Source organism: Tenrec ecaudatus, chromosome 1, assembly GCF_050624435.1.
Source record: "Tenrec ecaudatus isolate mTenEca1 chromosome 1, mTenEca1.hap1, whole genome shotgun sequence".
NCBI classification, from domain to species: Eukaryota; Metazoa; Chordata; class Mammalia; order Afrosoricida; family Tenrecidae; genus Tenrec; species Tenrec ecaudatus.
This window is the reverse complement of record NC_134530.1, coordinates 149,932,241-149,959,794: the sequence shown is the minus strand read 5'-3', so window position 1 is coordinate 149,959,794 and position 27,554 is coordinate 149,932,241. Positions and strand designations below refer to the sequence as shown.

Here is a 27,554-nt window from a genome sequence, read left to right as displayed (position 1 = left end):
ATGGGGGGCAGGGAGACAGTGGTCAGTGTAAGAGTCGAAAATAATAACAATTTATAATTTATCAAGGGGTCATGAGGGTGGGTGGGAGAGAGTAAAAAGAGAAGCTGATACCAAGGGCTCAATAAAAAGTAAATGTCTACCATAGGACACCCCCTTACAGAAGGGTCTCGGGGAGGAGATGAGCCAGTCAGGGTGCCATGTAGCAATGATGAAACATACAACTTTCCTCTAGTTCTTAAATGCTTCCTCCTTCCCCACTATCATGATCCCAATTCTACCTTGCAAATCTGGCTAGACCAGAGGATGTACACTGGTACAGATAGGAATTGGAAACACAGGGAATCCAGGGTAGATGATTCCTTCAGGACCAGTGGTGTGAGTGGCGATACTGGAAGGGTGGAGGGAGGAGAGTGGGTTGGAAAGGGGGAACTTATGACAAGGATCTACATGTGACTTCCTCCCTGGGGGATGGATAATAGAAAAGTGGGTAAAGGGAGACATTGGACAGGGAAAGATGTGACAAAATAATAATTTATAAATTATTAAGTGTTCATGAGGGAGGGGGGAGCGGGGAGGGAGGAGAAAAATGAGGAGCTGATGCCAGGGGCTTAGGTGGAGAGCAAAATGTTTTGAGAATGATGAGGGCAATGAATGTGAAAATGCGCTTTACACAATTGATGTATATATGGATTATGATAAGAGTTGTATGAGCCCCTAATAAAATGATTTTTTAAGTAAATGTCTAGTAAACAAGGATGGCAACATATCTACAAATATGCTTGATACAACTGATATATGGATTGTTGTAAGAACCCCCAATAAAATGATCTTTTTAAATTCTATTTCTTTAAATTTATTTTAAAAAATCATTTTATTGGGGGCTCGTACAACTCTTATCACAATCCATACATCCATCCATTGTGTCAAGCACTTTTGTACATTTGTTTCCCCCATCATTCTCAAAACATTCGCTTTCTACTTGAGCCCTTGATATCAGCTCCTCATTTTCCCCCTCCCTACCCACTACCCCCTCTCCCATGAACTCTAAATAATTTATAAATTATGATTATTTTGTCACACCTTACACCATCTGAGAGGTACCTGGAACTGGATGCTCTCCTCGGGGAAGCAGACGACAGGCATTTTACAGGAATCAACAGTACCATGAGATCCCTGCTGCCTGGTCACAGAAAGCCCTTCTGGCCACTCAGCTATGGGAAATCAACCTCCCCTCCTCTCTCCGAGAAACTTACTGGCAATGCCCACCCCTTTCCAACTCGCTCCTCACGCCCCATCCCGCCTTGCCCAGAGTGCCGTGAGCTTCATTGACTGCAGCACGCCAAAGGGTTCTGCGGGGCTCAGTTACTAGCTCCTCCCTCCTTCATGAACCCTTGATAATTTATAAATTATTATTTTCTCGTGTCTTACCCTGTCCGACGTCTCCCTTCACCCACTTCTCCTCTTTCTGTTCCCCAGGGAGGAGGTTATATGTAGATCCTTGTAATCGGTTCCCCGTTTCTACCCCACTCTCCCTCCACCCTCCCAGTATCGCCAATCTCACCACTGGTCCTGAAGGGGTCATCCGCCCTGGATTCCCTGTGTTTCCAGTTCCTCTCTGTACCTGTGTACATTCTCTGGTCTAGCCAGACTTGCAAGGTAGAATTGGGATCATGATAGTGGGGGAGGAGGAAGCATTCAAGAACTAGAGGAAAATTGTATGTTCCATCACTGCTACGATCTTTTAATTAAAAAACAACAGCAAAGCGTTTCTGAACGTCATGTGTCCTACCAGCTGGTCCCTTCTTGGGGCTCCCTGAGCCACACTGGCAGCTAGTGGGAAGTCCCCACCATGTGGAAGTCAGTTCATTGTCAACTGTCATGACTGTCTTTTTAAAAAAAATCATTTTATTGAGGGCTCATACAGCTCATATCACAATCCACACATGCATCCATTGTGTCAAGCACATTTGTACATATGTTGCCATGATAAATTTCCAAACATTTTCTTTCTACTTGAGCCCTTGGTCTCAGCTCATTTCCCCCTCCCCGACCCTCTCTCCCTCATGAACCTTTGATAATTTATCTTTTTTTATTTCCCATCTTACACGGACCGCTGTCTTTGATTCTTAGAGCTCAGCCCTCCTTCTCTGCAGCCAGGTGCCATTCCTCCAGCCATGTCCTGCTCTCTGTGTCCAGGAAGCCCTGATGATTATCCATTTGTGTTCCCGTTTTCTGATTCAGGGACGCCAGACTTTCCAGCGTTTTGATAAATTCAATGACAAATACAATCCGGTAGGGGCCAGTGAGCTACGGGACCTCTACCTGAAGACAGACAATAACATTAATGGGGAATACTTTGCCACTATCATCAAGGTGAGGAAGAACCAACCAGATCTATATGGAGGTGGTATCTGACACCATTCTTGGCGAGGGGGGACGAGAAGGTGGAAAAGAAGAAGGGAGAGAAGGAAAGCTGGTGTTATCCGGAAGGCCAAGCGCCTCATGGATTACTTCCGCTGCAATCATTTTAAAGACCTCTGCCTAGGGTGCAGACGCCAAGGGTGTGGCTCTGGGACTAATGAACGCCGACTCCTTCAGGCTTTGGAAACTGGAGGCCCAGCCAGCTTTGCAGGCTTCTGTTGGGATGCCTGCGCACCAGCAAGCAGGAAGGACATACAGAGTTTGGGGAGACTGTTTTTGGGGAGGTGGGGAGAACAGGGAAACACGGGATCGCCTTCACAGGTGCCCTAGTTATCTCATCATTTTGAATCGAACCTTTTCAGACTTTAATCTCCTTTATGTTGAGCCTGAGTTCTTGGGCTCCCCACAACTTCCCATACACCTCGACTTTTGATATTCTCGCCTATTTCTTGTCACACCTTGGTCCTTAGTATCCATCTCCTCTCCCTAGACCCTGTAGGTTTCAGTCCCCGAGGGCCTTGTGGAAATTCCTGGTTTTGGACTCCTCTCTTGATTTTGTAGGAAGTAGGCTCTGACCTGGTGGAAGCCAAATACCAGCATGCTGAGCCCCGCCTGTCAATCTATGGTCGCAGTCCTGACGAGTGGAGCAAGCTGTCCTCCTGGTTTGTCCGCAACCGCATCTGCTGCCCCAACATGACGTGGATGATCCAGGTCCCCAGGATCTAGTATGTACCTATTCATGGGAAACGCTCAGGCCTGCTCCCATCTCACTGGCCTCAGCTTGCCTGCATGAACGAAGAATGAGCAGCACACCTAGACCGAAATAACTGTGGTTAGTTTGTTATCCACAAGCAGGAGCTTGGGGAAGATCATTTCAGTCCGGGGTTCGAATCAGAAGGTGCACATAGACACAGAGGACTTAAGGAAAATCACAAGGAACTAAGTGAGCAGGATTAGGCTGAGCTAGAACAAGAACTCCATGCACTTTCTCTCTCCGCCTTGTCTTTGCTGTGTCCAGTTCTTTCTTTCCCCTGGTTATTGGTCGCTTTTCTCTGTCGGAATCTGTGTTGCTGGCCTCCTTGTCTCATCCACAAGTGCTCACGTTTTCCGGCACTCATGCTTTCCTGCCAGTGTCTCTGCTGAGAGTCTCTGCTCTCTGTCATACCATTGCTGCTAAGTCATTGCCCTCAAGGATGCCATCTTAATTGTTTAGCTGCTCTCTGGCCACCTGCCTCCCTGTTCTTTGTGCCCCGAGGCCATAAAAGGTCTGATCCTGTCTCTTGAGCCAATGGGTAACTTTCCCACTGGAGTAGTGCTTCCTGTCTGAAGCCATTCAGCCAGAGAGACAACAGAATGTGGTGGCTCCTTAGGGCTCTGAGCCCAGACGGGCTGTGCTTAAATCTTGACTCCACCACTTCTTAACTGGCAGGCTTCACCTCCCCGTGCCTTAGTTTCATTATCTCTAATGTAGGTTAACAATGGGACCTACTGTGTTGAGGTATTTTGAAGATTAAATTAGCTAATATTTCTAGCCTTAGGAAAATGGATTTATAAAACCCAACTTCATTACCATGAAGCTGATTCTGACTCATGGCGACCCTATAGAACAGGTTAGAACTGCTTCTGTGTATTTCTGAGACTCTTGGCTAGAGTAGAAAGCCTTGTTTTCTCCTGGGGAGTGGCTTGTGGTTTCCAACAGCTGACCTTGTGATTTGCAGCTCAGTGCCTAACCCCTGACCCCACCAGGGCTCGTGGTACATATAAAAAAGCCCCAAACTTACTGCCATAGAATCAGTGCTGACTCCTAGTAACCCCCCTGTGGATTTCCGAGACCGTAACTGTTTACGGGAATAGAAGGCCCAGTCTTTTTCCTGTGGAGCCTCTGGTGGTTTTGAACTGCCTACCATTTGGATCGCAGCCCAACACGTAAACACTACACTACCAGGGGCCCATACGTTCTATACCCAAGCCCAACTGGATTCTTCTTTATGGGTAGCCAAGAAGATGTTTAAAATTACGCTTTTCTTGTCCATTACGTTTGGTCCTCTGACTTCCTCATACTGGGGCTATCCGCCCACCAAATCTTTCTTTCCTCCTATGTTTTCTTTCATAAGTCCCTGGAAGGGGGGGGGCACAGATGAGCAGCACCCAGTATTGAGCACTTCACTGAAAGACTGGTGGGTCAAGTTCACCTAGAGATGCTTCTCAAGAGAGGCGTGGTGGACTGCTTCTGGAAGGTCCTCGCCCTGAAAACTTCCTGGAGCGAGTCCACTCTGCACACCCTGCACTGCCACCGGGTGGAGCAGCTCTCCGCGGCGGCGGCAACAATCTTGATTCTTGTTTCTAGTGATGTGTTCCGAGCCAAGAATTTCCTTCCACACTTTGGAAAGATGCTGGAGAATGTTTTCATGCCGGTGTTCGAGGCTACTGTCAACCCCCAGGCTCACCCAGACCTCAGCATCTTCCTCAAACATGTAAGCATTTGGAAAGGTCCCTTAAGCCTCTTGCTGCTGCTCACAGCCCAGCCCCTCTACTTGACCAGGCCTTAACCCCGGGCTTCTCTCTGACGCTTGCCCCTGCCTTTGGAGTTGAAGGTCCCTGCAGGATGGGACCAATGCCTGGCTCCCTTTTCCTGGCAGATCACTGGCTTTGACAGTGTGGATGACGAATCCAAGCACAGCGGCCACATGTTCTCCTCCAAGAGCCCCAAGCCCCAGGAGTGGACAATGGAAAAAAATCCGTCTTACACATACTATGCCTATTACATGTTTGCAAACATCACAGTGCTCAACAGCCTGAGGAAGTAAGTGGGGGAGGACTGGGATAAGAAGGGAAATCTAGTTGACACAACTGTTTCATATTCTTTGGCACTCGGTCTGGCCCAGGGCCTATGTCGTGTTGGTAGGACGCTTCCGATTGGCCCAATCAGATACGTCTTTCCTTTGATTTTTCTTTAACTGCTCTAGCTATTTTGGAGTTTTCAGAAACCTTCCCAGTTCCTTTTATCTGAGAGTTTGGGGATTATGCTAAATCACTACACGATTTATTATAAAACTCGGAATGTTACCCTTCTTGGTAATCTCTGGGTAAGGAATAAATAAAGGAGAATATTCTCCTGGGCTTCTGCAAACATCTCCCCGGGAGGTGTGCTAAGAAAGGCAGTGGGAGCGTAGTCTTGCCAGTGGACACTGAAGATGGCACTTCTTCCCTTCCTTCCTCCCCGCATCTTGCTACTGTGGCTTTTAAAAAAGTCTTTGTTGAGGAATAAGTACATGAATTCAGATTCTGATTTGGGATTGCCAGTTTTGCCGGATCTTTTGGCTATCCCACCCATCCCTTTTCACCAAATTTTCTTGTAAGTCACTCTGTCACCTGCGATTCCGACAGCGGTTTCATCCCCCCAGGGAACGAGGCATGAACACGTTTCTGTTCCGACCTCACTGTGGGGAAGCCGGCGCCCTGACCCACCTGATGACGGCATTCATGACGGCAGATAATATCTCGCACGGCCTGAATTTAAAAAAGGTGAGTCAGAGGCGCCCTTCTTAAGATGAACTTTTGTACTGGAGCTACAGACTCCTTTTTGTTCTTACGGTAGGGTCACAAGTCATCATCAACACTAGAAGCAAAGAAAAGTGGAACAGAAAGAATTTTTGAGGTGACCCCGGGGCAGGTTGGTCACAGCGGTCCAGAGAGCAGAAAGGCCTGGCTGAAGAGCACCGGCCTGCCTGGGGAAGGCAGCTCTCCTGTCTTCCGTTTAGAACTGGGCTGCACTACGCCAGTCCTGACTGGAGTTCCTGCTGTGGCATGTTTGGAGCTGCCTCTTGGGTAGAGGAAAAAAATGTTTCAAGGTGTAGTCTTTTGCCTGAGACAGACTACCTTGCCAAGGCAATTAAAAGTTCAACCAACCCACTTCGTTTAACTGAATGCTTCTTAAAATTGGGGCACCCAAATAGATCCCCCCAAAAAACATCTTTACATTAAATAAAAAAGAAAACTACAGTTAATCTTCACTGGGGGTGTTAAAGAGCAGGCGATACTTTTGTGGAAAGCTAAGAAGTTTAAAGTAGAATACGGGATCTAATCGTCTCTAGTTTGGATTCTTTTGCAAATCCTTAAATACCTTTTCCTCCAAATTTTCTTTTCAGAGTCCTGTGTTACAGTACTTGTACTTCTTAGCCCAAATCCCCATCGCCATGTCGCCATTGAGTAATAACAGCCTATTCCTAGAGTATGCCAAAAATCCGTTCTTAGATTTCCTCCAGAAAGGGCTGATGGTCTCGCTGTCGACGGATGACCCGATGCAGTTCCACTTCACCAAGGTACGCATATGGAATCTCGAGCAACGCCAAGGAGTTCGGGTGGCGCCGTGGGTTACGTGTGGGGCGGCTAATGGACCACCAGCCATTCTGAGAGAGAAAGACCAGTTGCCTGCTTCTGTAAGGATGGACCGTCTCAGAAACCCTGGGGCAGCGCTCCTCCTGCTTCATACTTTCATGGAGCCAGACTGGACCAGAGAGCAGTGGATTTCTTTTGCTTTAGCAATGCAAATGTGTTTTGCTGGACTGTGGCGTTCTAGCCAGAAATTTTCTTAATTTAATAGACAATTTTATTGGTGGCTCTTTTACATATAACAATCCACACATCTACTATATCAAAAGGACGTATATAATAGTTGGCATCAAGAATTTCTAAGTATTATCTTTCTTCTTGAGCCCTTTGATATCAGATTCTCTCTGTCTTTTAAAATTTTTGAAGTCAAATTAAGGTACTTCATTTTTTTGCAGGATGCATATTGTTTCTTTTATTAATATACTTCTTCTTTTGATACACTTACATCAATAACTTCAGGAACCCTTGATGGAAGAATACGCTATTGCTGCCCAAGTCTTCAAGCTGAGCACCTGTGATATGTGTGAAGTGGCAAGAAACAGCGTCCTGCAGTGTGGGATTTCTCATGAGGTAGACTTGTCCCTGACTGGTCACTCTCCTAAGGTGCTCTGGTGGTGCAGTGTGTTAAGCACTGGGATGCTGTGTCCTCAGGGCTTCCTCCTTCTAAGTATAGAGTTGAAAAATTAGCTGGGGAAACACATGTGGGAAATTTGACCCACAAAGCATATCTACTTACTGTGGGCAGGGACTAGAGAGAGTCGTTCTATCTCTATCTCTAGCCGTGCCTTTGGGCCAAGAGAAGTAAAACACATTTCATTTCTCAGCAATGGATGCACATTGAGGCACGGATGCATGCCTTCAATGGTAGGTCTTTATCTCTGGGCAAGGCTACTGTCGTGAGGAGGTTTTTGCTCAGGGCGCAGTTGCTGTCCACGTTAAAACGAGAAGAGATAGAAGTCATTCTGCCTCCTTTTCTTCTTTTAGGAAAAAGTCAAGTTTCTGGGTGACAATTACCTTGAGGAAGGCCCTACTGGAAATGACATCCGGAAGACAAACGTAGCCCAAATCCGCATGGCTTATCGCTATGAAACATGGTGTTATGAACTCAATTTAATGGCAGAGGGTCTTAAGCCAGTGGAATAAAATAAAGAAATCACAACAACACAGACAATGTCTTCGTTGTACTCTACATGTGGTAGATATTCCACAGACAGTGATTCCTTTCATCCTGCTTGCAGCTTGGTGGAGTAGAAGTAGGCATACCTCACAGCTACTACAGGTTTGGTTCCCAACCACTGTAATAAAGTGAATATTGTAAAAAGTGAGTCACGCAAGTTTTTTTGTTTGTTTCTGAGTGCATATGAAAGTGCCCGGCTATCAAAAGATATAGCGTCTGGGGTCTTAAAGGCGTGAAGATAAACAAGTGGCCATTTAGTTCAGAAGCAACAAAGCCCACATGGAAGAAACACATCAGCCTGTGTCACCACGAGGTGTCAAAGGGATCAGGTATTAGGCACCAAAGAACAAAAAATAATATCATTGTGAATGAGGAGGAATGCAGAGTAGAGACCCAAAACCCATCTGTAGGCAATGGGACACCCCCTTACAGAAGGGTTGCGGGGAGGAGATGAGTCAGTCAGTGTGCCAGCCTAGCAACAATGAAGCATACAACTTTCCTCTAGTTCCTAAATGCTTCCTACCCCCCACTATCATGATCCCAATTCTACTTTACAAATCTAACTAGACCAGAGGATGTACGCTGGCACAGATAGGAACCGGAAACACGGAGGGTGGAGGGAAGGTGGGGTGGAAAGGGGGAACCAATTACAAGGATCTACATATAGCCTCCTCCATTGGAGATGGATAACCGAAAAGTGGGTGAAGGGCGATGTCGGATGGTGTAAGATATGACCAAATAATAATAATTTATAAATTATCAAGGGTTCATGAAGGGGGGGGAGAGGGGAAGGAGAGGGGAGGGAGAGGGAAAATGAAGAGCTGATATCAAGGGCTCAAGTAGAAAGCAAATGCTTTGATAATTATGAGGGCAACAAATGTACAAATGTGCTTGATGCAATGGATGTATGTGTGGATTGTGATAAGAATTGTACGAGCCCCCAATAAAATGATATTTTTAAAAAAGGAACCAGAAATACAGGGAATCCAGGACCGATTATTCCTTCAGGAGTTGAGAGTGGTGATACCAGGAGGGTGGAGGGAAGGTAGGGTAGAAAGGGGGAACTGATTATAAGGATCTACATATGACCTCCTCTCTGGGGGACAGACAACTGAAAGTGGGTAAAGAGAGACGTCGGACAGTGTAAGACATGACAAAATAATAATTTATAAATTATCAAGGGTTCATGAAGGAGTGGGGAACAGAGAGGGAGGGGGGAATGAGGAGCTGATACCAAGGGCTTAAGTGGAGAGCAAATGTTTTGAGAATGATGATGTCAACGATTGTACAAATGTGCTTGACACAATGGATGTATATATGGATTGTGATAAGAGTTGTATGAGTCCCCAATAAAATGATTTTTTCCCCCAGTTTAAATGGACAACTTTATTGTTCCTTTAACAGATCATCGACTTGTTCCCCTACCTAACACTGGAGCTTCATCATCCTTCCATGCCAGTAATGAAACGGTAGCATAGCTAACCAGAGTAAGCTGCTCCCAGAGGACTAACACAGCCTACTTTAAGCGGCAAAACATATATATACACCTAGAAAGCACAACGGGTCAGCCACTACAAATTTAAATGCAACTTGAACAATGTGGGAAAAGCCAAGGTGTGGTAAAGATGAGCTGAGATTCTGTGCATCAGTTATGGGTTCCTGGTGCTTCATCTTGACATGAGAGACGATTTTCGCTAATACCAAGTGGAGATATGAAAGAAAGCACTCAGTTGCCAGGACTGCACAGGAACCAAGGGCCGGCGAACACTAAACACTGCTGAGAGCATCCACCCCAGGAAGGACTTTACCTTCCAGGAACTCCAGACTAGCACCACCCCCAGTGCTCACGTGGCTGACTTTGTCCTCAGTGTTCCATTTGGCACAGCAAGTGGCAGTGTCTCCACCACCTATGATGGTGATACAGCCCCTGGAAGTGGCTTTGACCACCTTATCCATGAGAGCTTTTGTTCCCCGGGCAAAAGCTTCCCATTCAAATACCCCCACCGGTCCATTCCACACAATCTGCTTAGCATGACCAACAGCCTCAGCATACTTCTTGCTGCTCTCAGGACCACAGTCCAAGCCCATCCATCCAGCAGGTATGCCGGAGGCCACAGTGGCTTGGCCAGTCTTGGCATTCTCATCAAACTTGTCCGCAGTGACAAAGTCAACAGGTAAGGTAATCTTCACACCATTCTTCTCCGCTTTGGACATTAGGTCCTTGACAATCTTCGCTCCCTCTTCATCAAACAGAGAAGTGCCAATCTCCATGTTATTGAGTACTTTAAGGAAGGTAAAAGCCATTCCACTGCCAATAATCATCTCATTAACTTTATCCAGCATATTATTGATCAGTTGGATCTTATCTGCAACTTTAGCTCCGCCCAGGATAGCCAGGAAGGGTTTCTCTGGGCTCTCCAAGGCCTTGGCAAAATAATTCAGCTCCTTCTTCATCAAGAAACCACCAGCCTTCTGTGGCAGATTCGCTCCCACCATGGAACTGTGAGCTCGGTGAGCAGTGCCGAAAGCATCGTTGCCATAGACATCCCCGAGCTTGGAAAGGGAAGCCTGGAAGGCTTTGACGTCGGCTGGCTTGGCTTTCACCTTGTTCCCAGAAGCATCTTTCCCCTTCCCTTCCTCCTCTACATGGAAGCGGAGGTTCTCCAGCAGGATGACAGACCCAGCCTCTGGGTCAGCACAGGCTTTCTCTACCTCTGGGCCCACGCAGTCCTTCAAGAAAAGGACATCCTTGCCCAGCAAAGATCGCAGTTCTACAGCAACAGGCTCTAAGGAGTATTTGTCAGGCATGGGGATGCCATCGGGGCGGCCCAGGTGGCTCATAAGAACAACTGACTTGGCTCCATTGTCCAAGCAGAACTTGATGCTTGGGATGGCAGCCTTGATCCTCTGGTTGTTTGTTATCTGGTTATTCTTCCTAGGAACATTAAAGTCCACCCTCATGACCACGCGCTTCCCTTTCACGTCCAGCTTGTCCAGCGTAAGCTTGTTAGAAAGAGACATCTTGGCAATACAGCAGTGGCGAGTGGCTGGGAGCTAGGCAGCGGCAGCAGCCATAAAGTGATTTTTTTTAAAGTTATGTTTATGCTGTAGTCTTCTAAATGTACAATCGTAGTATGGAAGAGTTGAGAACTACCAAACTGCAACACCGACACCAGGAGATGACATGCTGTCGGCAAAAATGGTGTCAATAGACTTGCCTGACTCTGAGTTGCTACAGACTTCCATTTGCAAAACAAGCATAAAGCAAAGTATCGCACAAGTGAGTATGTCTGTGTTGTAACACCAGTTTTAGAATGAGCTTTCACAGTGAGTAAGTAGATTCTGACTCCTAGTGACTCTATAGGACGGAGTGGAACTGCACTTCTGGTTTCCGAGGCTGTAAATCTTCAGAGGAGCTGGAGTATTTGAACTGCTCACCTTGAGGTTAACCGTTCAACTTGTAACCCACTACCCCACCAGGGCTCCTGAAACTGAGCTTAGCCGAGTTAATAACATACAAGCATGTACCCAGTGAATGGTAGAATTGGATCAGAAACCTACGTTTGTTTGATTCCACAGTCTCCATGGCTTTTCAGGTAAAATAGTTACTACGGTTGGGCAGAATAAATAAGCAAATGAGTTGCTATTGGAAGAATATAGGCTTTTGTTTTATAGAATCGTTAAGATAATGACTCACAGTGACTCTATAGGACAGGGTAGAATTGATCCTGTGAGTTTCTGAGACTTGTAAATCTTTATGGGAATAGAAAGCTTCATCTTTCTCCCTAAGAACGGCGTGTGGTTTCAAGCTACTGACCTTATGTAATAACCATTACACCACCAAGACTCCTCCTGGACATTCCTTAGAACCATGAAAAAGTACTTTTGACAGGTTACAACTGAAGAGTTAGTTTCTTAGACAAAAACGAACTAGGCATACTCTATATAGAAGCTCGATACCAAACCAAAGTCACTGCTGTTCAATCCATGCTGACTCAGTGAGACTGGACAGAGCACAGAGACATGCTCTGGTGAGTTCCTGAGACTGCATCTTTACCGGAGTGGCGATGTGTTGTGCTGTGGGGAAAATAGACAGGTCTGTCAACCCCAGAGGGAGATCCTCTGTCTGGCTGAGATGACTGCAGTATGGAGATACCCTGGGGTGAAGTCTTCATCACCACTTCCGACCTTCAACTGAAGACTTGAGGGATAAGAAAGAAGAAGAAATCAAAGTCTTTGGACAGGATAGTGGTTAGACACATTTCATTGACAACACATCTCAAGAAACTCAAAGAATCATATTGTCAAAGACAGGGAGTTCAGTAAATTTACTCAGGTGTCTCTTGGAAAGTCAGAGAATTGCAGATAATCATACTCCATAAGCACTGGGAATGGAGGAAGAAGATATCATTGAAATTTATCGGGAACACAGAGTCTGGAGAGTTTTTAAATTTTTCTCTTTCCTTAATCCTTTTTTATTAAAAAATATATTTTGTAATATGATGTCAACATGGAATTGAAAACCGGGGCCTTTCTTTTAATCTTCTGGCATTTGGAATCCTAGTGCTCCTGTTCATTAGTTTTGTTTCTCATTGTGCTGATGTTTGGTGATCCCGCCTTGGTCCCCTTCCTCGTACACTCCTCTTCTTGAAAACTACACGTGTGCACGAGAGGGCCCTTTGTCCAGGACTGCGCATTGTTAGGCTTATGTCAGATAAACAAGATCAACCATTGCAAGTGTTCACGATGATTTGCAATTGCGTCACACCTGGAACATGACTTTCTGTAGGAGAAGACCGTTTTCCAGAGAACCGGACTGTGGGGAAAATGACCTTCTCTTAACTTGCAGCAACTGAAAATCGGAGAGTCTGGGCCAGTGTTGCGGCCACTCTGGTTGGAGTCACAGTGACAAATGGAAAGAGTAACGGCTGCGTCCAAAGGTGGCGTCACTGAAGAAATAAAGCACCTTACGATTAAAATTAAAATCTTGTCAAAAGATCCCAGAAAAGTTCTAGATTTCATTAGCAATTAATAAAGTTATTCATGCAGAAGCGTATACAATAGAACCCTGCTCTTCTTAATTTTATTTGTACTTTTGGGGCTGGGATATGGGTTTCAAATGGACACTGTAACAGCTTTGTTAAAATAAACAAAAATATTAGTGAAAAAAAATCTACAGAAGTAGAAAGCCTCATCTTCTCCCACAGAACTGCTGGTGGTCTGGAAATACCAGCCCAGTGCATAAGCCACCACGCCACACAGGCTTTTATGGGTTTCAATCGCCCTGCCATGGGGTCTGTGCTGACTCCCATCAGCCCTGTTGGACAGAGTAGAACTGCCCCTGTGGGTTTCCAAGACTGTAGCTCTTTACAGGGGTAGAAAGGGTAGTTTTTTTCTCCTGCGAGTGGCTGGGGGTTTCAAACGGCGGGCTTTTTGGAGGTCCAGCACACAACCATATGCCACCAGAGGCCTGTGAGCTATTATCCTCAGCAATAATTTATTTTCAAAAGGATTCTTAGCATTAAGGATGCACAATAAATTACATCCTTATTGTAATATCATGATAAATGGAGAAAAGGTTGAAGTTGTCAAGGATTTCGTCTTGCTTGGATCCACAACCAATGCTCAGGGAAGCAGCAGGCAAGAGCTCACATGTTGCATTCATTACATGGGCTCGTCGGACATAGGGTCTTCTCGTTTAAGTGTCGAAAAGCAAGAATGTTGCTTTCAGGACTAACGTGGGCCTGCCTCAATACATGGCATTTTCAATTGCTTCATATACAAGTGAACGTTGGATACCGAATAAGGAAGCCTGAAGGAGAATGGATGCATTTGAATTATGGTGTCAGCGAAGAATGTTGAAAATATAGTGATACCTCAAGTTGTTGAATGGTTCCAGCTCAAACTTTCCACAACAGCAAAGTTTGAAAAAAAACTCTGCTCGGTGTTCCTAACTTTGCCAACAATTGAACTGAAAATCGGACTTGACAAAAACCTGCTCTTCAGGACCAATAATGAGAGCAGCGATACCAGGAGGGGAAGGGGAAGATGAGGTAGAAAGGGGAAACTGATCACAATGATCTATATATAACCCCCTCCCTGGAGGATGGACAACAGAAAAGTGGGAGAAGGAAGACATCATACAATGTAAGACTTGACAAAATAATAATAATGTATAAATTATCAAGAGTGAGGAAAGAAGGGGGGTGGGAAGGGAGGGGAAACATGAGCTGATACCAAGGGCTCAAGCAGAAAGCAAATGTTTTGAGAATGATGATGGCAACAAATGTACAAATGTGCTGACACAATGGATGCATGTATGGATTGTGTTAAGAGTTGTACGAGCCCCCAATAAAATGATTATTTTTTTAAAAAGAAAAAACCTGTACAGGCTTAGTGAGTCACACAAGGAGTCCCTCATTTTAAGATACAAAGAGGTGTCTCTGCAGTCTAAGTGCTGCTCTCGCTCAGACAACAACTTGTATTAAAATGTTCATCACTGTGGCTTTTGGTACTTCATTTGCATAAAACATCATAACCATGGCTCCAAAGAAAGCTAGTGATACCCACAGTAGAGCTAAAAGAAAAACTGTGAGAACCACAATTATAAGAAGTCTACATAGACCTGCAGAGATAATAATATGCACAAAAAACAAGACAGAACAAAACAAAGAAACAAAACAACAACAACAAAAATCATAAAAAAGAAAAGCCTGTAAAAAGTTCAAGATATGTTTGTTGACCTTCAGGAGTTTTTTTTCCGGTTGAGTCTGATGGGGTGCCACACCCTGGCCCCAAAGTCTAATTCTGATATTCCCTGGGGACTTCGTTGCTCTGTTCCCCTTGCTGTTCTGTTACACACCCTTAGTGTTTTGCATGGGTGTGGTGGGGTCAGATTGGTCACAATTCCTGCATTGTGTCTCCAGTGTTGTCCCCAATAGTGCTATGAGTCAGTGAGGGACGTCATTTCTTGTAGTGGGGTCGATCCTATGGTCCTCTCTGTGCTTTGGTTGCTCTGAGCGGGAATATCGTCCTTAGGGCTTGGTGGGCCAGGATGTGTTCTACTCTCTCTTCCTCTCCCTTCCTTTGCTCCTGTGTGCTCTGATCAGACATGTCCCTCTCCCTGAGCTGTAGCTTCAGTGCTGTCCTCTGAAGTGAATTGTTCTGCGGAGAGGGGGGACTGTCCACGTAGTTGAGATTGTGCCCATCCCCTCAGACCTCTCTATTGGTTCCCTACTTCATGCCGGTATGTTGCATTCAAGTCTTGGAGCACTGGGTACTGTTGTACCCTCCCCTTGGGTGGGTTAGTTTTTCTCTCTCTTGTTTTTTTGTGTGCATATTATTATCTCTGCAGGTCTATCTAGATAAGATAGGCAGGATAAACAATCTGGAGAAGAAAACAATGGGACCAATGGTTCTGGGGGGACATGAGAGTGGGGGAGGCAGAGAGGACATGAGAGAGGGGGAGGCAGGGGAAAGGAAGTGGTGTTAGCAACCCCAGGAACAAGGGAACAACAAGTGATTCAAATCCATGGTGAGGAGGGTGTAGGAGGCCTGGTAGGGATTGATCAAGGCTTGATCAATGTAACTGAGAGGAATTACTGAAATCCAAATGAAGGCTGAGCATGAGAGTGGGACAAGAGGAAAGTAAAAGGAAAGAGAGGTAAGAGCTAGGAGGCAAAGGGCATTTATAGAGGTCTAAATAAAGGTATGTACATATATAAATATATTTATACATGGGGATGCAGAAATAGATCTATGTGCATAGATTTATAGGTTTAATATTAAGGTAGCAGATGGACATTGGGCCTCTACGCAAATACTCCTTCAATGCAAAGACACTTTGTTCTAATAACCTGGCATTCCATGATGCTCACCTTCCTGATTTGATCGCTGGAGACAAATGGGTGCATAAGCAATTTGGTGAAGAAAGCTGATGATTCCTGCTATCAAAAGATATAGCATCTGGGGTCTTAAAGGCTTGAAGGTAAACAAGCGGATATCTATCTCAGAAGTACAACAAAGCCCACATGGAAGAAGCACATCAGCCTGTGTGATCATGAGGTGTTGATAGATCAGGTATCAGGCATCAAAGAACAAAAAATCTTATCATTGTGAATGAGGGGGAGTGTTGAGTGGGAACACAAGACTCATCTGTAGGCAACTGGACATCCCCTTACCGAAGAATCATGGGGAGGAGACAAGCCAGTCAGGTTGTGATGTAGCTCCGATGAGACACACAACTCTGCTCTAGTTTTTTGATGTTCCTCCCTCCCCTACTGCACTATCATGATCCCAATTCTACCTTACAAATCTGGCTAGACCAGAGGATGTACACGGGTACAGATCAGAGCTGGAAACACAGGGAATCCAGGTCCCCTCAGGACCAATAATGAGAGTAGAGATACCAGGAGGACCCAATCACAATGATCTATATATAACCCCCTCCTTGGGAGACGGACAACAGAAAAGTGGGTGAAGGGAGACATCGGACAATGTAAGACATGACAAAATAATTTCTAAAGTATCAAGGGTTTATGAGGGAGAGTGGGGGAGGGAGTAGAAAAAAATGAGGAGCTGATACCAAGGGCTCAAGTAGAAAGCAAATGTTTTGAGAACTATGATGGCAACAAATGTACAAATGTGCTTGACACAATGGATGTATGTATGGATTGTGATAAGAGTTGTATGAGCCCCCAATAAAATTATTGTTTTTAAAGAAAGAAAGAAATCATTGTGAACTTTGAATTAGGTTGTGCTTGTCTGATGTAGCAACTGGATATAGCATGGCTAAGTTGGCATTATCAACACGTTTGAAAAAAGAAAATGTGATTAAAGAAGCTAAAGTAGTGAAAATGTGTGAAATGGTTAACCATGAAACAAAGAACCCAGACCATCGAAGAGGTTGAAATTTACTGTTAAATTGAATAAATCAGAAACAACTCCATGGTAATAGTGTATTCAAGACAGCAATATGCAAGAAAGCTAAAAGCCTCCATAATGATTTAAAGTCCTGAGAAAAACTGAATTTAATAGTATAATTTTGGGGCCTCAGAACCAATTATTTGGTTTTCCACTACTTTTTATGGGAAAAATCTGTTTAGTTCCCCAACTTTTCAGTGTTCAAACATGAATTTGGAATGAACTGATTTAGACAACAAAGGTATTAATGTACCATGGACTGCCAAAAGTATTTTTAAAACTCTCTTGGAAGAAGTACAGCCAGAATGTTTCCTTAGAGGCAAGGATGGCTAGACTTCATCTCAAGTACTTTGAACAAATTGTCGGAAGAGACCAGTGTCTGCAGAAGGACATCAGGCTGGAGGGGAAGTTAATGTCTACAGCGGAGTCCACCCAACGTCTCCAAGGTGGCGACAGACAAGGTTGCAGGAAAGCTGAGTTCTACTCTCACATGGGTGAAAAACACAGTATCGCATACAGTCAGTCAGATGGCCAGTCAGGTGGCAAGTCCATCTGCTTCATTACACACTACATCCTCATCTACCACACTGTCAACACCAGCCCTTTCCCCAGGCTCTCCATCACAGCTGAGTCCAGACGACATCGAACTCCTGGCTAAACTGGAGGAACAAAATAGATTGTTAGAGACGGACAACAAGTCTTTGAGATCTGTGAACGGGTCGAAGAAACAATGGCTCCTCTCTCATTTCAAGCTCTCCTGCCTCTAGCAACCTCAGCCACCTTGAAGAAGATTCATGGCTTCTCTGGGGAAGAATTGTTAATGACTGGAAGATGTACGCAAAAAGAAGGAAAAGCAGGTTAAGGAACTTGTTCGTAAAGGAATTCCTCACCACTTTCGAGCTATAGTTTGGCAACTTCTATGCAGTGCACAAAGTATGCCAATCAAGAATCAGTATTCAGAACTTTTGAAAATGACCTCACCCTGTGAAAAATTGATCCGAAGGGATATTGCAAGAACTTACCCAGAACATAACTTTTTAAAGGAAAAAGATAGCCTTGGACAGGAGGTTTTATTTAACGTGGATCGAGAGGTTGGTTACTGTCAAGAAAGTGCGTTCAAAGTTGGATTGTTGCTTATGCAGATGTTGGATTGTTGCTTATGCAGATGCCAGAAGAAGAAGCTTTCTGTGTGTTCGTTAAATTAATGCAAGATTATAGATTACATGAACTTTTTAAACCAAGTATGGCAGAATTGGGCCTTTGTATGTATCAATTTGAATGCATGATACAGGAACATCTTCCAGAGCTCTTTGTACACTTTCAATCTCAGAGGTTTCATACCTCAATGTATGCATCATCTTGGTTTCTGACTATCTTTCTTACAACTTTTGCATCATCCTGGTTTCTGACTATCTTTCTTACAACGTTTCCACTCCCAGTCGCAACAAGGATATTTGATATTTTTATGTCTGAGGGTTTAGAAATAATGTTTCGAGTAGGATTAGCATTTCTTCAAATGAATCAAGCAGAACTAATGCAGCTTGACATGGAAGGCATGTTGCAGCACTTTCACAAGGTCATTCCACATCAGTTTGATGGTGGAACAGACAGATTCATCCAGGCGGCCTACCAAGTCAAATACAACTCAAAAAAAAAAAAAAAGAAAAAGCTTGAAAAGGAATACACTGCGATAAAAACTAAGGAAATGGAAGAGCAAGTTGAGATGAAAAGGTTACGCACAGAAAATAGACTTTAAAACAACGCATCGAAACATTAGAAAAAGAACAAGTGACACGAGCCCCGGAGGCTGAGGAAAATGACCTCCTACAACGGGAGTTAGTCACCATCAAACAGCAGAGTGATGAGGCCAGTGCTGAAGACCTTCAACAAGATGGAACGGCCCAGTGGCTGCATCGATGGGCTCAAACACTAGGAACAATTGTGAGGCTGGCACAGGACTGGGCAGTGTTTCGTTCTGTGGTACACAGGGTCTCTCTGAGCTGTAACTGACTCGACAGTTCTTAAAACAAGAACAATACGAGATTTCATATACAGAAAATCATACAAAATAAACACAATCATACAAAAAACTAACAAAGCAAACTAACAAAGCCAACCACAACAAATAGACAAAACATAGAAAAGCCTCCATCAAAGAAAAAGCAGAAAACATCAAAATTTGAAGCAACTTTGGAATGGGTCAAAGGGAGATCAAATGATAGGGTGTTACATTTTAACCTAACTCCATCTGCCACAACCGACTTTCCAATGCTTCTCTGTCTGATAACAAGACTATTCATATCCCTTGACTATGGACAGAGGGAATTCACCAGAGACTTAATCTATGTGGATTAAGGATTTTTGGCTGTCATCTATGGCCTAATGGATTTTTGGCTGTCATCTATGGCCTTCTATAAACTGGGTATTCCTCACTTAGATGGCTGTTTGTTTGAAGACGAGCAAGTAAGATCCGTTACCACACTTTGCTATCCCATATCTTCCGTGGTCATCTCTTCAGGGGCAAGCATCGTGCAGGGTCATGTCATAAGAACCGATTTTTCTTAGATTGAGGATAGAATTAAGGGGCAGATCAAAATTCATTCATGTATCTATGCTTTATACATGTCTTTGGTTCATTTTAGAGACATCAGTGTGATTTTATGATAGAGAACATTGTAAATAATTCCCCTGGCACATAAGGTAATTCTATTGATAATAATTTAGCCAGTGGTATAGAATTTAAAACACCGTTGAGAAGAGGAAATTATACAAGTACAGGCCAGCTTCAGACTACAATACATGAATTGTTGACGTATACAGATTAAACTCTTAAATGACTGGACACTATTTACGCCAACAGTGGGGGTTGGTGATAGGGCAAAACTTTCAATAACACTCATCCATAAGACAGAATCATGCCTAGAAGATATTAATATTCGTCATAAGAAAGCAAGGAGGGCATTAAAATAGTAAATTTGTGGTAGTCTATACTGGTAGATTTTAAGTGATGTTCCTTACCAAAATAGCATGGCAGCACCATGGGTTAAGAATAGAACTGATTCATGGGTTTTTTTCCCCCTCTAATCTCTGTGGAAGTGGTTCACCAAGCTTTCTTCCACAGAGCTGCTTGGTGGGTTCAAACCTCCACTTATGTCATCGAGATCCCTGAGATAAGATGACACGCACCTCACTTCTTGGAAGCGTCTGTTACTCAAGCAAAGGTGAAACACCAACTAGCCGAATTATACTTTAACGTATATAACTGTGTTGCCATCTAGTGGCTAGACTGATATTTCATTCCGCTTATTTAATAAGCAATTGCTGATCAACTATCTAGAAACCAGAAACTATTCAAGACACCAAAGCGGAAGAATAACGTTTCGTTATTGCCTCCACTTGTTCATGCCACGAGGTTATGGCTACGGGATACCAATGTGGAAAAGTGCATTTGTGAAACATCTCAGAAAGCAAGGCGATTATAAATAGGGGAGGGGTAGGGGTGTGTGGAAATTCCTGCATGTTTTCACAGTCTCTACCTTTAAGCATAGGTGTGACTCTATTGATGTGTTTGTACTAGCTTTGGTGGAAGAATCCTCTCACTGGCTTACGAACTTGCAATTTTGTTTGCTGAGTAATTTGTAATTCCCTTAGAGAACTTGATCTGGTTTTTCCTTGGTTTCCTTGTCATCAAAATAATATATATTGTTAAATTAAACATACACTTCTCAGACTTAAAAAACATCTATCTATCTTCCCCATGACAGGGCAGTAGAATGCACGCATGTGAGTTCATTTGTTACCTCCCTAGATGTGGCTTTGTATTAAATAACTCCAACTCACTACCATCAAGTCATCCCACTCATAGCGACCCTACAACACAGGGTAGAACAGCCCCTCTGCGTTTCTGAGACTTTAGATGTTTATGAATATTTGTTAATTCAATCTGCTTCGTGTTGCTATTCTTCCTGAATGCAAAGTTTCCAACGGGGAAAATAAAGGTTTAAATCCACATTATTCTATCTAAAATGCCCTTTATAAAACTACCGAGGGAATTTAAGGGAAAAAACTATTCATTAAAGGTCTGGAGTGTGGAGGGGTTCATAAAAATTAATACTCAAGTTTACTGCAAGCAATATTCACCTTTATTGCTTCATGGGGACATGATTTTTAAAAACTGTGCCTCCCCCACCCCCAACATACGTAATTTGTTTTATTGTTCGCAGGTCATAGTTTGGTTTTCAGAAAGGCCGGGTTAAGCAGTCTTGTTCTTTTGGTCAAGTTAACGAATGACAGCCAACTGGGTTGTGTAACCAAACGCTTCCCCCCCCCCCCCCCCAGTCTTCTATTTTGATACCTTTATGTGAACAGATGTGAGAAAAGTTTGGCCACCAGACCCAGGAAGCTAGGAGGAGGGGTGGGGTGAGGCGGATAGGATAGGGTGGGGCGGGGCGCGGCCGGGGTAGTTAGCAAGTGGCTGGGAAACAGGCTCAACTCATCTTGAACGCAGCAGTCTTAGTGAAACTGGGCTACTGCTTTGCAGTGGGCACCAGGCCATGCACATACTTTAGCATGAGCGTGTCGCCTATGCGTGCGTGTCACAACAGGGTGTGGGGGCGACCTTAGCCACTGGGAGTATCAAAGGCGCCTCTGCGCCGGGATTTCCAGCCTCGGGTGTTCCAAGTGTGATTTCCATCTCCCTGCATTGCAAGTTAACACCGTACTGAAATGGCCCGGGAAACATTTGTTCCCCCCACCCCTCCCCCCCAGCTCAGCTAGACCTATTGTTTCACTGCAAACGGGAAGCTCAGTCCCTGGCGGCCAGCATTTTACAGCTTCCTTGAGAGAGGTGCCGCTGGGGTGCCTTGACTCAACTAGGCTTTTCCTCGCGGGGTTGCCAAGTTTGAATCATGCCTTATAAAGTTCGGGCCCGCGACCTGGAGCCAGGGGGATAGGAGGCACAGCGGGGACAAAAGACTTTGCCCGCCACTTGCCAGCTGGGGCACTAAGGTGCGGACCAAGGTTCTCGAGCTTTGCAGACCCGGTCTTCTGTAGGCGGCGGGGGCGGGTCCAAGTGTGAGGGTGGGAAAGGAGCCAATAAGAAGCGAGCTTTGCTGGCATGGGCGGGGCCTGAGGTCGGGGCCTGCGGGGGCGGGACGGAGCCGACCCCGAGTGCCGCCTGGCTGACAGACCGAGCGCCCCCGCCGAGGAGAGCGAGAAGCTGGCGGCGTCGAGGCCCCGGGCAGGTAGGAGCGCCGACCCAACCTGGGTCTGAGGCCGCTTGGGGCAGTTGGTGCCGCCGCTGGGCATCGAGAGCAGGGCTCCCCGCCACCGCCCGCCCCTGGCCCGCTGCCTTTCCACCCCGCGGCCCGCAGGGACTCCCGGGCGCCCCTTGGACGGCGGGCTCCTCGGCCGCGCGGGCGTCGGCGGCGCCTGGGGGCGAGTCCCGCCGCCGCTCTGTGGGGGAACCCGGTTTGAGCGGGCGCGTCGGTCGGGGGTCTCGTCGGTCGGAGTCCCGTCACTGGGGTCTCGTCGGCCGGGGTCCCGTCTCTGGGGTCTCGTCGGCCGGGGTCCCGTCGGCCGGGGTCTTGTCAGCGGGGTCCCGTCTCTGGGGTCTCGTCGGTCGGGGTCCCGTCTCTGGGGTCTCGTCGGCCGGGGTCCCGTCGGCCGGGGTCTCTTCAGCGGGGTCCCGTCTCTGGGATCCCGTCGGCCGGGGTCCCGTCTCTGGGGTCTCGTCGGTCGGGGTCCCGTCTCTGGGGTCTCGTCGGTCGGGGTCCCGTCGGCCGGGGTCTCGTCAGCGGGGTCCCGTCGGTAGGAGGCGCGCTCCCCGGTGCGGGTGGGCTCGGGAAGGGGTGGAAACTCGGGCAGTCGCTCCGCAGGACGGGAGGGTGGGCGCCGGCGACGGGCTGAGGCTTTTCTAAAAGTGTGTGCGCGTTTATTCCTGACCGAATGGAGCAGGGCGTCGTCTAGTTGGGTTTTTCAAAGATCTGAGAGCGAAACACCTAAGAGTGGTGTGTGTGCGTGTGTGTGTGTGCGTGTGCGTGTGCGTGACTTGTACAGCAGAGGATGATTACATGATGAGTCAAAAGACCGAGCCTCGGTCAGGAGTCACTTACCAGATGGGATGTCGGGGCTCTACTGAACTTTTGAACGTCTCTGGACCTTCTTTTCCGTAACTGTTAACTTGGGATGCGCGTGCCACTGGCTATTCTGAGGGGCACAGGCGATGAATGAAAGTCTACAGCAGACGGTAGGACTTGCGGTTAACCCTGCACCTGCAGCACGCACAGCCACCTCTAGATGCCCGGCACTCACACCTTTACCCTAAAGCCAGTGGTGTTTTAGCCTTAGGTCTCCATTTACTGTGGAAACTAGTTGTTCAAGCTCTTTAAAAAACATCACGATTCAAAACAAAACCAAAAACATTGTTATTACAAAATCACCATAGTTTGAGTTCTGACCGATTTAAAAGATTTATGACATTTTCTGGGAAACACATATTATCTATGTATTGTTGTTCATTTATCATTGATAGCAATCAAGCAATCCACGTGAAGACCGTGGCTTTGGTGGGTTTTTTGGCTGTAGGCAAGCAGTTGTAGTCTAGGATACCTGGTAAAAAGTAGCCTGTGAGCATTGCTTCAAATCAAGACTTAACTCAAAATTTAAAGTCGAAGGCCTGCTGTTAAGAAGTTTTGTCTTCCAAGACCAAATTAATAGATGCCAATACTTTTTTAATACATCATTTTATTGGGGGCTCTTACAACTCTTATCACAATCCATCCATCTATCCATTGTGTCAAGCACATTTGTACATATGTTGTCATCATAATTTTCAAAATATTTTCTTTCTACTTGAGCCATTGGTATCAGCTCCTCATTTCCCCCCTACCTTCCCCACCCTTCCTCCCTCATGAATAATTGATAATTTATTAATTCCCTCCCCCCATGTCCTACACACTGTTGTCTCCCTTCACCCACTTTTCTGTTGTCCATCACCCTGGAAAGGGGTTATATGTAGATCATTGTGATCGGTACCCTTCCCCTACTGGTATGGCTCCTCTCATTATTGGTCCTGAGGAGTTTATCTGTCCCGGATGCCCTGTGTTTCCAACTCTGATCTGTACCTGTGTACATGCTCTGGTCTAGCCGGATATGTAAGGTAGAATTGAGGTCATGATAGTGGGGGGAGGGAGTCTGTATGTTTCATCAGTGCTATAGTGCACCCTGACTGTACAAATGCTTTTATACAGTTTTTATTTTAGATACTTGTGTTCTTTACAAGGGGTGTGTAAATGTGAGGCAGTTTTGGAAGAAGGGAAATATAAAAGGGACTAGTAGCGTTGTACCCGGTGAACTTTTCCTGAGGACACAGGCTCAGATGTGAATTCCTAGGCAGACGTCAGGAAATGTAGTAATTGTATCTTTTGGGCTTTCATTCTCATAATTATTTTAGTATTATTAGTGTCGAAGGCGGCAGCAGGTTTTTTAAAATGCTGAAACAATGGGGAAATGTTAGTTTTTCTGATCTCATAAGAGGCAGCTTTTGAAACCTGAAAATTGCATTACTTTTAAATGACCTGCAGTAAGTCAGTCTTGCTTGTTGTTAGTTGCTGTCCAGTCAGTTTCAACTGGCAACCCCAAGTGTGCAGAGTATAATTGCTCCTTAGGGGTTTCAAGGGTGTGACCTCCTGGAAACAAATGGCTAGACTTTCTTCCCAGGTGCCTCTGGGTAGGGTCAGACCTTGACCATTTGACTAGTAGTCAAGTACTTAATCACTTCCACCCCCAGGTACTCTTGTAGTGTGGTTCAAGGCTTTTCAGTCCCTGGGACCAAGACCAAATTAAATGGAGGAGGAGGAGAGGCAAACTTCAGAGTGGATATAATTGTCGTGCTATTGTAAACATTTTATTTCAACAGCTCAGGGGAAGATGGGTTTTGACCAGCTAATTTGAAACACCAGTTTTAAGCTGTGCACCCTCTATAGATTGGACTGTGATTTATAATTTACTGTGAGTTTAAAAGCTGGTGATAGCTGCGGTATTTATTGGGACCCTCTCTGTCCAGTGGCACAGTGGGTACGTGGTTGGCAGCTAACTGAAGGGTCGGGGCTTGAACCTGCCAGCTTGCTCCCTGGGAGAGCCACCTGGCAGTATGTGCCCACCAAGGTTCAGCCTACCCTGTGGGACAGATCTGCTCTGTCACTTGGGATAGCTATGAGTCTAAAATGGACTCAGTGGCTCCTAATGACAACAGTAACTATCTACATTCTTTCCATGTGTTTTCTTATTTTCATTCTCACAACAATGCCGTTCTGATGTTATTTTGATCTCCGTATACAGAGGCCTGGAGAGACTGAGTAACTTGGCCAGGATCAAAACAGTGTAGGTAGCAGAACCATGATTCCAAACAGACCAGTCTGGCTCCCGAGACCATACTCTTAACCCTGTGTGGTACCTGACTTATAAATTCTGTGACAGAGATGCAAAGGAAATTGTCCTTTAGCCAGCGTGTGTGAAAGAGAGTTATGTAAAGCCCCTTTTCAAAAGGAGAGAAGGAGAAAAGAAACTGGTATTGCAAGATGAAAACATGCTCACACTGCAATTTAATTACACCTTGTGCATGAAAGCGCTTCCCTCTGATTGGCTTTCTTTTTGTCTTTAAACTCTGTCACTCAGTTGTTACAATTACATCATCATAACAATATAAAAGGTGATTTTTTCAATAATCAGTCTTTTAAAAATCTGTTCTCAGACTAGAAGTTAAATGTTAGAATCGAGAAAAGAAAATGCTTCCCTGCCTTCAAGAAGTTTATCATCAGCTATGTTAACAAATCTCTGTAATAATTCAGTGTGATGAGAATATATAAGGAAAGGGTGGCGTTCAGTAGGAATACTGATTTGTGCATGGGAGTAGGGAGGAGGATTAGACAGATGCTGTTAGTTGCCTTCCAGTAGATTCTGGCTCATAGCGTCCCTATGTGTGCGCAAGGAGAACTGTCCTCTACAGGATTTTCAAAACAGATTGGCAGGCCTAGCTTTCATGGAGCCTCTGAGTGGATTCAAACTCCCAACGTTTTGGCTAGTAGGTGAACACTTAACGGTCACACAGGGAATCCTATAGAGAGAAGACGCCATGTTTAGGCTCTGAAATTTGCTGATTTGGGAATGGGAACCAAAGATATAGATGAAAACCATGGATGTGTGAAATTACCAGTTTTTGAAATGTTTGAGGGACAGCTTGTCGCCCAGTGTTACCAGAGCTTTGAGTGTGCACACGTGGGTGGGTGAGCTAAGAAAGCCGATGATGAGATTTGGGGGAAATGAAAGTTATAGCACTTGGTTGCTGTTCACACTAACGATCAACTGAAAATCAGGTAATTGTAGGGTTTCAACTCCTCATTTGCAGTAATGAAGTGAGTGAGTAATCTAGTTAGACGAAATTTTTCCCTCTAGAAAACTATATTGAAGCTGTTTTACTTTCAGTGCTTTTAATTCCTTAAAGTACAGGATATATTATACAACACGATATAGGTAAGCAGAAAAGTTATACCCTAATTGAGGAAAAGAAGAAAGTAAAGGGTGCTGGTGGTGAACAGCCTCCTGCATCATGCTAAGGACTTTGGACTCGTTTCTAAAAACAATGGAGAAACAGTGAAGGATTTAAGTATTTAGGAAAGATAACTTGGCTGCGGCATTGTATAGGGCTCCAGTGGATGGAGAAAGGCAAAGGGTGGGGTATGCAGTAAGAGGCCATTGCTATTGAAATAGGCTGGGTAAGAGAAGATAAGGACCTGGAGTTGGAATGGCGAGAGAAAAGGACAGATTCTGAAGGCTGAGAATTTACAAGGCTTAAACCAGGATGGTGAAGGATGAACAGGGAAGTAAAAACTGACTTACTAGCTTCAGCAACTAATTTCTTATGGATAGAAGAACTTATTTTTATTTTCTAAAGTATGTGTGAAAGAAGAAGGCAATCATTTCAGTTTGAGGTTATGAAACTTTTAGGCGGGAATATCAAGATGGAATCTGGAGTATAGACTGAGATTGGAGATTCACTTTTTACAGAGCTGGCCAGAAGGCAGATGAAATTGCTCAAGGAGAGCATGTAGAATTAGAAGCCTGGAGAGAAGTTTGCTTTGTATGTGTGCATAGAAGATAGTATTAATATTTTTTTGCTTCTAATAATTCTATACATTGTGATGATAAAGCTGTATAGTGGTTTTAAAATAAAGGTTAAACAATGTTTATTTCTGCTTGAGTCCTGTTCTCTTAACACTGTGCTTGGGAGTTATTTATTTCAAAATTGTATTGCCAAAGTGTCATCAGTTTCCCTTTGTAGACCACTTTCTTTTGTGTGTGTGTGTGTGTAGACCACTTTCGTAGCAAATTTACAAACATGCAAGAAATGAGACCTTCTAACTTTATCATAGGTTTCTTCTTTCTCCTTTGTGCTCCTATTTCCATGGCTTGTATAACCTGTTTACCTTGAATTGAAGCTGTGACTACTCCTCTACTTGAGAGTCAGCTTTTAGAAGTCAGAGATAGGGCTAAAAAAAAAAAAAGGAAAAAACCAAATCAACCTTTTTGTATTCCATAGATTTAGATGATCAAGAACTGTTTACTGTTTGATTTATTTTGATAA

At 44.9% G+C, this 27,554-nt stretch overlaps 3 protein-coding genes and 1 pseudogene across 4 annotated transcripts in view; 3 read left to right on the top strand and 1 right to left on the bottom strand.

Annotated features, from left to right (window-relative positions):
- Positions 1–7,956, top strand: part of AMPD1 (adenosine monophosphate deaminase 1) — a 31,774-nt gene extending 23,818 nt beyond the window's left edge. For both annotated transcript variants that reach the window (XM_075540320.1, XM_075540319.1), the window contains 8 exons: positions 2,242–2,373; positions 2,983–3,146; positions 4,769–4,895; positions 5,061–5,224; positions 5,826–5,946; positions 6,570–6,743; positions 7,273–7,383; positions 7,798–7,956. In XM_075540320.1, the coding sequence (XP_075396435.1) occupies positions 2,242–2,373; positions 2,983–3,146; positions 4,769–4,895; positions 5,061–5,224; positions 5,826–5,946; positions 6,570–6,743; positions 7,273–7,383; positions 7,798–7,956 (1,152 nt within the window). The remainder of the gene's footprint in view (positions 1–2,241; positions 2,374–2,982; positions 3,147–4,768; positions 4,896–5,060; positions 5,225–5,825; positions 5,947–6,569; positions 6,744–7,272; positions 7,384–7,797) is intronic.
- A 1,721-nt stretch (positions 7,957–9,677) lies between these two features.
- Positions 9,678–11,056, bottom strand: LOC142437006 (phosphoglycerate kinase 1-like). Its single transcript, XM_075540318.1, has one exon. It carries the CDS (start codon positions 11,009–11,011, stop codon positions 9,758–9,760), a length of 1,254 nt encoding a protein of 417 aa, XP_075396433.1. The 5' UTR covers positions 11,012–11,056; the 3' UTR covers positions 9,678–9,757.
- A 6,265-nt stretch (positions 11,057–17,321) lies between these two features.
- On the top strand, positions 17,322–21,636 carry LOC142437179 (ecotropic viral integration site 5 protein homolog pseudogene; annotated as a pseudogene).
- Positions 21,637–22,037: 401 nt separating this feature from the next.
- DENND2C (DENN domain containing 2C) overlaps positions 22,038–27,554 on the top strand; it is a 97,470-nt gene continuing 91,953 nt past the window's right edge. The window contains exon 1 of the mRNA XM_075559655.1: positions 22,038–22,155. The gene's annotated coding sequence lies outside the window, so the exon portion shown is untranslated. The remainder of the gene's footprint in view (positions 22,156–27,554) is intronic.